Raw genomic sequence first — 11,264 nt, forward strand, 5'->3', positions numbered from 1 at the left:
TAAATATCATTTTTACCTGAATATTCTTTATTATTAGTTAACATACCATGAAATTAAATATAAAAAAATGATAAATTATTTGCAAAAAAAGGTATCAATGTCATTTTATTTAATAAAGTTAGTGATAATTAATGTTTCTTTAATTTGTATGATTTTTGTCTGTGGACAATAATTTTAAAACGGATTGAGTATAATGATAAAATTATAAAATATAATTGATATAAAGGGTTAAAATAAATCTTATTTGTTTTTGTATATTGAAAAGCTTAAATACTAAAAGCCTTTTAACTTAATTAATGGTATTAAATGTTGCTCTTGTTTTTGCAATTAAAAGTAGATTATATTTTAAAAATGAAAAAAAAAAAAAAAAAAAAAAAAAAAAAAAAAAGGAAAAAGAAAGGAGCTTAGATACATGAATAGAAGTGAAAATTGTTCAAAAAAACATAGTGTACCATGTTTAAGAGAAAGATCGTCTTTACCCACAAACGGCTTTCGTACAATACAAGCACTGGTATCCTTACATTCGCGCCATCACTAGATCGTTCAAAAGACACACTTCTTCTCAATACCCTAAACCCTAATTCATCTTTGCAATCAACTTCTCCCTCCTCAACAACATTGTTCGATCAATCTTATCCGGGCAACCTCGGAATCACGCAGTTTTCTTCCTCAAATTGGGAAAAATATGAATCGCTTGTTACTCAATATCAGTATTCTTCTTCCCATAAGGATTCCAAACAGCTCCATCTACAAATTTTCAAGAATGGGTATACTTCAGATGTGTTCTTGCTTAATACCCTTATCAATATATACACAAGGATCGGTGACATGGTTTCTGCACGCAACGTGTTTGACGAAATGTCTTTCAGGAACTCAATTTCATGGTCTTGTTTAATATCAGGGTATACCCGAAACCATATGCCTAACGAGGCTTGTACTGTTTTCAAGGAGATGATTCGTGGGGGATTTCCACCTGTTCATTATGCTATCGGTAGTGTTTTGAGAGCTTGCCAAGTTCTAGAATCTCATGGGCGTAGATTTGGTCTCCAAGTTCATGGCTTTGTTTCAAAAACTTTAAATTCTTTACATGAGGTCGTATGTAATGGGCTGATTTCAATGTATGGGAATTGTATGGATTCACCTGATTATGCTTCTTGCATTTTCCATGAGATGGAAGTTAAAAGTCTGGTGTCATGGAATTCGATTATTTCAGTTTATTCTCATAAAGGAGATACAATTTCTGCTTTTAAGCTATTATATAGTATGCAAGTAGAGGGATTCAAACCAACTGAATACACATTTGGAAGCTTAATAATAGCAGCTTCTGCTTTATCTGAAACAAGTTCATTTTTGCTTGATCAAATGATGTGCAGAATACAAAAGTCTGGATTTTTACATGACTTGTATGTAGGTAGTGCTATGGTGAGTGGGTTTGCTAAATCTGGTCAAACCACCATTGCTAGAAAGATCTTTGAGTCAATGGATGTAAAGAATGTGGTGTCCATGCATGGACTTATGGTTGGCTTAGCAAGACAAAAACATGGAGAAGAAGCTGTTGAAGTTTTTGTACAAATGAAAGATTTAGTTAAATTAACATCTGATTCTTATGTAATTCTTGTAAGTACTTTTGGTGAATTCTCTAGATTAGAAGAAGGTAGACGAAAGGGTAGAGAGGTTCATGCTTATGTTATCCGGAATGGAATCACTGATTCCAATGTCGCGATTGGAAACAGTCTGATAAATATGTACTCCAAATGTGGCTCAGTTACAGAAGCTGTTTCTACTTTCAAACTTATGTCACACAAAGACCAAATTTCATGGAATTCAATTATCACTGGTTTTGATCAAAATGGTTACTTTAAAGATGCTGTTATGATGTTTTGTTCAATGAGAAGAAACCAAGTGACACCTGCAAATTTCACACTGATTAGTGCTTTGAATTCATGTGCTGGTTTACATTTATCAACTTTAGGACAACAAATACACTGTGAAGGAATTAAATTTGGACTCGATACCGATGTTTCAGTTTCAAATTCTCTTATCGACTTTTATTCAGAAACCAAATGTTTACATAACTGCAAGAAAGTCTTCTCATTGATGCATGAACACGATCAAGTTTCATGGAATTCCATCATCGGCGCATTTTCCGATTCCGATTCCGATTCGGATCCCTTAGTTCCTGATTCCGTTGTCTATTTCATGGAAATGATGCGTGGTGGGTGGCGTCTGAATTCGATAACATTTGTAAATATTCTCGGAGCAATATCGTCTCTTTCCATGACTGAATTAGTCAGACAAATTCATGGGTTATCTCTAAAACACCATGATTCCGATTATAACACAGTGGAAAACGCGATTCTATCGTGTTATGGAAAATGTGGATGTATAGATGAATGTGAGAAAGTTTTTTCAAGAATGGGAATTCGAAGAGACGAAACAAGTTGGAATTCAATGATTTCTAGCTACATACATAATGAGCTTTTAAACAAGGCTATGGAGTTGGTCAAACTTATGTTGACCAATGGTCAAAGGCTAGACCGCTTCACTTTCGCTACTGTTCTTAGCGCGTGTGCTTCAATTGCAACATTGGAACGTGGAATGGAAGTCCATGGATGTGGGATTCGTATGGATTTGGAATCCGATTTAGTGGTTGGAAGTGCAATTGTTGATATGTATTCAAAATGTGGAAGAATTGATTACGCGACACTTTTTTTTAATAAAATGCGTGTGAAAAACGTGTATTCGTGGAATTCGATGATATCTGGATATGCTAGACATGGATACGGGGATAAATCTTTGGAGATATTTACGAAAATGACCCTGGAAGGGCAAGCTCCGGATCATGTGAGTTTTGTTGGGGTGTTATCTGCTTGTAGCCATATGGGTTTGGTTGACCAAGGGTTTGACTATTTTAACTCGATGAGTAAAGTATACGGGTTAAACCCTAAAATGGAGCATTATTCTTGTATGGTGGATGTTCTTGGAAGAGCTGGTGAGTTTGATAAAATGGAAGATTTTTTAAAGAAAATGCCAATGAATCCGAGTGTGCTTATTTGGAGAACTGTGCTTGGAGCTTGTTGTAGAGGGAATAGTGAGAGAATGATGGATTTAGGGAGGACAGCTGGCGAAAAACTATTGGAGTTGGATTCCAACAATGCCGTGAATTACGTGCTTCTTTCTAATATGTACGCATTAAGAGGTAATGAAATGGCGATGTTGAATTTAAGAATGATTTTGAACTTATCATATAAATATTGGTGTCAAATCTTTGGAATGATTTAATTGAGGAAGATAATAAGCCGATTACAATTGTTTAAAGGTAGAACATTCTTGGTCCCTGATTATAGATGATTTTTACAAATTTGGTCCTTATTTGTGGTTTTTGTAACGTTTCTAGTCCATATTCCAAGTAAATTGACTATTTTTGGTCTATTAAGTATAGTTTTTTGCAGTTTTGGTCCCGAAATATAGTCATTTACTTGTAATAGGGACCAAAAACGTTACAAAAAGCTCAAATAAGGATCAAATTTGGACGAGAAATATTTTCGGGACCAAAAATGGAAAATAGCTATACCTAGAAATCAAAAAGGTAACTTACTCTAAAACTTAACAACTCTAATCTCTCTCTCTCTCTCTCTCTCTTAAATATGAGAGCACTTTACAAAATTTCTCTCTCTAATCTAAAACCTTACAAAGAATGAGACAAGAAACACGCTTCACTTAATAAAGTTGCTACATCATCATTTTTTTGATATTTGTTGATTGAACAGGTAAATGGGAAGACATGAAAAGGACACGAGGATTGATGAAAGTAGCAGAAGTGAAAAAAGAAGCGGGGTGTAGTTGGGTGACAATGAAAGATGGTGTTCATGCTTTCGTAGCTTCTGATAGATCGCATCCTGATACAGATGCGATTTATCAGAAGCTCAAAGAATTAAAAGGAAGAATGAAAGAGATGGGGTATGTGGCTGAGACTAGATATGCGCTTCGTGATCTTGAAATTGAGAATCAAGAGGAGATTTTGAGTTACCATAGTGAGAAACTTGCAGTTGCTTTTGTTCTTACAAGGAAATCTGAAATGCCTATTAGGATAATGAAGAATTTGAGGGTTTGTGGTGATTGTCATACTGTGTTGAAGTATGTTTCCAAGATTGTGGGAAGGTTGATAGTTGTTAGAGATTCAAATAGGTTTCATCACTTTGTTGATGGTAATTGTTCTTGTGGTGATTATTGGTAATCGTATAGGATTGATATCTTGAAATGTATATTAACACAAAGATTCTTGAAATTGTTAGAAATATGCCTGTTTTTTTGATATGTTGTTGAATGTCTTGAAATGTCATGTGGATTGCGTGTGAGTATACTCCGAGCTTAAAAGTCTAAACATTGATCTATTCTCTTTTCTTTGCGAAAATTTTGATGTTTGGTATTCAAGTTTATAGCATGATTCATGGGTATGGTTTTCATTATAAAAGTAGTCATATTTTAGGTGAATTCTGGTTTTTTTGTTTCCCAAAAGTTAGAAAATGGAACATGGATACACACATAGATGATTATGATTTTAGTTACATGTCGTATTCTAGAAAACTAGAACCCATGTGAAAGGAAAAAGAAAAGTGTCTCTCTTCTTGGTTGTTCATGTTAGGCTCATAAGAACAGGGATCCGTTCTTTTTAATTAAGAACTATCGAAAGAAATACAAGATAGTGCCTACAATTTAAGAAGAAACCCTGACCCTAATGCCATGTAAATACTATTATTCCAACTTGCTAATAAAGAGCATGGTCAGCAAATTGTTACAATAGAAAAACAACAATCAATAAAAGTAAAATAATCATTCCAAGGTATATGTCCATTTCGGTGATTCGGCTTCCAAGGTATCGATTTTTTTGGTTTTCCTTTGCAAGGTCATCTTGGGGCACTTTTTCTTATTTTTTTTTTTTTTGTTTTTGACATGAACAATACTTATGAAAAGAATGTCAATGAAAAATACATGTGAATAGTAGTACTTGTGAATAGTGCCTTGATAATTAAGAGCATGGACACTGGTCCTTCGATGAACATGCACGTGTGGATGAACATTACACATGAATAAACAGTAACGCCTTAGTGAAAAGTAGCATCAAATGAACAATAAAAAAGGATGATGAATAGTAACTTCAGAAAGGCAAGTGTTTATACCTCCAATCACTTTTGATTTTTGACTTGATTTTGCTAATCCCACTTGGATCCACCTTCTTTGAGCTATTACATACACTAGAACACCAAAGGTTTCCCATAATTAAGCTCTGGACGTTCTTGAATAGAAATAAGAATTTTACCCCATTAAATGTGACAATCAACTCAAGGCAATGGGTTAACTGTGAATGTTGTTGGGTACTTATACGTGTAAGATATAAGTGGACTCTAAGAATAATAAACTAAATATTAATCCAATGTTCCACTCAACATGACGTCTTTGTAGTATTTCTCTAGTGAGGGCTATACATTAGCATACTTAAACTTTTCACCATTTATGCAACTAAGTACTCGTGTGTAAGCTCATCAGTTGTAATCAATTATTTGACATATCTAATGACTTCCATTATTCATTTAGGAAGAAAATAAGTAGTTCACATATAATACTTCATCAACAATAAATTTATCAATCAAAAGTAAATTTATTAATTTTATCAACCAACAATAACCATGATTACTCATTCCCGTTATCCTCACTTTACATCCTTAAACACCTATCACAAGGAACTTAGTCTAAGGATTTTCATCGGGGTGACAACACTGCTTTAGGGGTAGGGATAGCAAAAAAACCCGAACCCGACAGGGAAACCCGAAACCCGATCATTTTGGGTCGGGTAACGGGTTGTTATCGGGTTTTTTATCGGGTTCGGGGCATGGAGTGGGTTATCCTCGCCCCGACCCGATTATATATATATATATATATATATATATATATATATATATATATATATATATATATATATATATATATATATATATATATATATATAAAATATGTTCTAAAAAATTTGCTGTTAATTGTACACGTTCAAATATAAAATACTTATCGTGGACAATTTTTTTAGTTATTAACAATCTGGTGTTAATGATCATTTTTATTTGTTTTGACGTATTAAACAAAACTTAAATCAAATAATTTTTTATATAACATCCAGTTTATTTTATTAAAGTGATGCATCATCTTTTTAATCTAAAAGAGTTGCTAGAACATGTATATTTTATAAGACATTGGGGTACTCTAAAAGAGAATAAAGATTTCGTTATCAGTTGTTGTAAACCCGATAAGATACCCGAAACCCGACGGGGAAACCTGAAACCCAATGGGGTGCCCTGATAAGATACCCGAAAGTTATCGGGGCGGGTTTGGGAATCCATGCCCCGCCCCGAACCCGCCCCATTGCCATTCTTATTTAGGGGATACCTCAGCAATTTATGTCAAATAAGACAACCATGTGGGGATGGAGTATACCATTGAACACTAAGTTCACAAACACTTACAAGTTGCGAGCCTGCTAGCGTTCCACTGGACTGTTTAGAAAAGTCTGTGGTCGTCATCTATACTCCGTTGATGATTGAAACAACAACAATATCAAGGCCTCTCATCATTTTAACACACACCAACTATTTCATCTAACCATGTTATACCCAAGATATTTGTAGATAAAAATATATATACAATTTAAATAATTTTAAAACCTATATAAAACATTCATTCAACACCCATATCAAATAAACAAACAATATAATTACATATAGCCCATATTTTATATAAAATACTTCATATCTATGTGTAAGGTGAAAGTGACTCACACTCACTTGATTTAACGATAATCGGGCAGCACCTCGTTTCTTAAAACGATTGTTTCTGATAAAACTGATATGTTTTCCTAAAAACCGAGCTTCATGTGGGCAGAGTTTCAGCTCAAAAACTATTTTTCTCGGGATCTTCAGGCTCTCCGGGACTTGTTTATGCTGCTAGGATGATAAAATAGGCTTGGGGGTAATTGTTACAATATACGAGAAAGTATAAGGGAAAGAGGAGAAAATAGTAACACCAATTCAGCTGGCATCGTCCGCCATTTATAGGGGTTGAATACTCATGTTACGCTAGGCGTAACTTTAGAGTACGCTGGGCGTACTCCCTCTTCAACCAGTACGCAAGACGTACATCACGTACGCTCGTCGTAGAAAGTGATCAGCCCGGACACGTCAAAGCTACGACATGTGTCCATCATGTGAAAGAGTAGGGCTACGTGGCCAATCTTGGACCGTGAACTCTTACACGAGTACGCTGAGCATACTCCTTCGGTAAACTGGGCGTACTTCCCCGGACCAACCTCAATGTTTGTGCCCAAAACTTCAAAAATTCGTAACTTTCGCATATGACCTTCGTTTTTGACGTTATTTGTATCCACGTGTATGTGAAACTATGCTCTATAACTTTCGTTTAGTCTCTGTCGGTTAATTTTGACTTTATTTTTAAAGTTATATTTTTAACAGGCCAGGACAGGAAAAGTCTGTTAAAAATTCATAACTTCTTCATCCAACGTCCGTTTTTGTCTGTCCTTTTACCGTTAAACTACAATCAACAATATCTACGATTCTCGTTTAGATTGTTTCGGCTAAAATCACTCAATCTAAAATTTGAATTCCGGGCTGCATACTCTTATGTCAAATCTTAGAAAATTAATAACTTCCTCATACGAAGTCGGATTTGGACACTCGTTTTATGCACGCTCTCGGTTTAACGAATACTACAATTTCCGTTTAGATCACTAAGGCTAAAAATCACTTTAACAAAAATTCACTTTTTACGTCACATAGCGTTGTGTCGGTTCTGTCGCGAAACTTCGACAGGTGATAACTTCTTTGTTATAACTTGGATTTCGGTATTCTTTATATCTTCAGTTCCTTGTTTCAACTACTGCAACTTTCTTCATAGATATCGGGTTTATCTAACGTTCATTTTCAACACTTATTTTTTATTCTTAACTTATTAAATTATAATAATTAAGCAATAAACACATAATAATCAAATAATACACCTTTATTATTTCAAAACAAATTACAAAGGTTGACCTAGACTATTCCATCATCATTAGTGCCTAGCCTAGAAACACGGGCATTACAATTCTCTCCCCCTTAAGATGATTCCGTCCTCGGAATCATACATCAGCAAACAAATGTGGGTACCGACTCATCATGTTACTCTCCGTTTCCCACGTGAGATTTGGCCTATTCGCATGTTTCCATCGCATAAGCACTAAATAGACCATTTTGCGTCGCAACTTCTTAGTCTTACGGTCAACGATTGCCTCTGGTTCTTCGATTAACCTCTTGCTTTCATCCAACCTTAATTCAGAAATTGGAATTATGTTGGGAACTTCTCTTGTGAATTTCCTTAAATAACACACATGGAAAGTGTTATGAATACCATCAAGTTCTTATGGTAGTTCTAGCTTGTAAGTTTGGTTCTCAATCTTCTAAAGAACTTTAAATGGTCTAATAAACCTTGGACTCAACTTTCCTCGTTTACCAAATCTTATAAGTCCATTCCACGGCGAGACTTTAAGTAAAACCAAATCTCCAACTTTGAATGTTATCGGTTGTCTTTTCTTGTCAGCATAGCTCTTTTGATGATCTTGAGCTGCTAACATCCTTTCCCTAATCACTTTCAGCTTTTCAGCATTCTGATGGACTATCTCAGGTCCCATAAACTACTTTTCTCCAACTTCAAGCCAACATGAAGGAGTTCAACACTTTTCTCCATACAAGGCTTGATAAAGTGTCATCTTCATGCTTGAGTGGAAACTATTATTATAGTACAATTCTACCAAAGATAAATGTTCATCCCAATTACCTTGGAATTCTAGGGTACATGCTCTCAGCATATCCTCCAATGTTTGAATTGTTTGTTCGCTCTGACCATCGGTTTGTGGATTGTAAGCTGTACTTAGACACACTTTCGTACCTAATTCCTCTTGTAGACTTTTCCAAAACCTCGACGTGAAACGACTATCACGATCTGATACAATTGTTATAGGAACACCATGAAGTCTCACTATCTCCTTCACGTAAGCATTTGTAAGCTTATCCATAGACCATTTCTCATTGGTAGCTATGAAATGTGCACTTTTTGTGAATCGATCAACGACCACCCAAATCATATCGTGGCCGTTCTTTGTTCTGGGTAGTTTAGTTATAAAATCCATAGTGATGTCTTCCCATTTACCCATGGGTACAAGTAAAGGTTATAAACTCCCATACAATTTCTGATAATAAACACTTAAGAGAATAAGAACACTTGAAAATTTGGTTTGCCCTCCTCTTTCTTTCTAGTGTCCGATTTTGGTGAATAGAATAACCTTTATATAGTGTGTCACAATTAGGGTTACACCATGTAAACCCTAATTGTCATGAACTTTCATTTCCATGACCCATAGGTTATGTAACTCCCATGGAGCATCTTATGGGTTTAACCCAACTTGATAATCCATGGAGTCGTGGCCCACTATATAAGTTATGGATGATTGACACAATCAACCCATATATTTAATTAGTCTTTTTTTGATCACATAATTAATTATCGATCAATACTAACTAAATATTATTCTTCTTATTATTAATATATTAGAACTTATAATATATTAATAAACCATAAGTGTCTTATTTCTCTCATTTAGTCTATCCAAGTGCATGATGCCATGCAATCCAAATGGACCATGTCGGGTCGGGTCAAGTACATACCAAATATAGTTATGGACTTAGACACTATATCCAACAGTTTGGATATAGTGTCTTAAGGGATTAAGTAATTTTGGAGAAAAGAGCTTAACTGGAGGTTATGATGGGCGTACACGTCAGTACGTGCAGCGTACCGACCCTTTTAGATGTACGCGCAGCATACAGAGAGGTACGCTCAGTCAATGGACTTGTTGTTATTGGGCTCGATTTGGGCCAAGTATTGGACTTAGTAGCTATGGGTCATGTTGGGATTTCAGAAGTCAATTAAGGGCTTAAGGTTTAGTAGGGTTGGAAAGGAAAGTCCAATTTGAAGAGGTAGGCCCAATTTAGAAAATTGGGCCATTTGGGAATTAGTGGGCCTTAGTGAGTTTAGAAGGACTAGAAAGGATTGGGCCTGAGTCATGGCCCAAATTGGATTAGAAGGGTAAAATAGTCATTCTACCCATAGAAGAATCCTCATTTCTAACTAAGTGTTTATTTGGTCATGATAGTCGGAGAGCAGACGGAACATCAGTCAGGGATTTCTCACTCGGGTTTTCAGTAGTTAGTCATACGAGGTGAGTTTTCCTCCAGTAGGAATGGGTCTAAGGCACTAAGGCCGGCCTGTTTAAGTAGTAGAGTATGTCGGGGTAAGCCCGATGCAGTTTATATGTTTCCGGACTTTGGTCCGATGTCGGGGCGATCCCGAGAAGTAATTATGTATGATTGATGTCTTTGTGATTCATGCATGTTTATGTGTTATGTGTTATGTGTTCCGGACTCCGGTCTGATGCCGGGCAAGCCCGATGCAATATGTGATTATGTTTTATGTTATGTGTACCGGGGTAATGCCGATGTCAGGGAAAGCCCGATGTAAGTTAGTCAATATGCCATGTATTATGTATTTTGGGGCAAGCCCGATGTATGCTAGTTTATGTGTTATATGTATTTGTTTCGGGCTTAGGTCCGATGTCGGGGCAAGCACGATGCAGATTATGTGATTATGTTATGTGTTTATGATATGTGTTATGTTGTGTATGTGTCAAGGTAAGCCCGATGCTGGGGTGAGCCCAATGCCGGACAGGAGTCCGATGTCAGGTAAGTCGATGTCGTGATTTGTCTTGATGTCGTGGAAGTAGTCCCAGAGTTATGTTGTTTGTTATATATGCTATGTATGGTATGTGGTAGTTTGGGGGAGCTCACTAAGCTTCGTGCTTACAGTTTCAATTTTGGTTTCAGATAATTCAGCTAGCAAAGGGAAGGGCTCTAGCTGATGGCATGGCACACACCACAGTTGATTAGCCTGGGAGTTTACTCTGATTTTGTTATGAGACTGTTATATGTTTATTAGATTTTATGAGTTTCGAGATACATGTTTTATGGTTTTACTCTATGCCAATGATATTTATGTTTGCTAAATGATTTTGAAAAAGAAATTTTTGGCCTGCAATCTTTGGGTGTTTCAAGTTGGTATCAGAGTCTTGGTTTGAGAGATTCGAGCACTCTTTCGGGTGTGTTTGAACT

General features: G+C 35.9%; 1 protein-coding gene across 1 annotated transcript; it reads left to right on the plus strand.

The window, feature by feature from the left end:
* The first annotated feature begins 452 nt into the window (after positions 1–452).
* On the plus strand, positions 453–4,300 carry MEF7 (Tetratricopeptide repeat (TPR)-like superfamily protein). Its single transcript, XM_078965516.1, has 2 exons — positions 453–3,199; positions 3,771–4,300. Exons 1-2 carry the CDS (start codon positions 454–456, stop codon positions 4,235–4,237), a joined length of 3,213 nt encoding a protein of 1,070 aa, XP_078821642.1. The 5' UTR covers position 453; the 3' UTR covers positions 4,238–4,300.
* The last annotated feature ends 6,964 nt before the right edge of the window (positions 4,301–11,264 follow it).

The sequence above is a fragment of the Lactuca saligna genome, chromosome 7, assembly GCF_052625555.1.
Source record: "Lactuca saligna cultivar CGN05327 chromosome 7, ASM5262555v1, whole genome shotgun sequence".
NCBI lineage: Eukaryota > Viridiplantae > Streptophyta > Magnoliopsida > Asterales > Asteraceae > Lactuca > Lactuca saligna.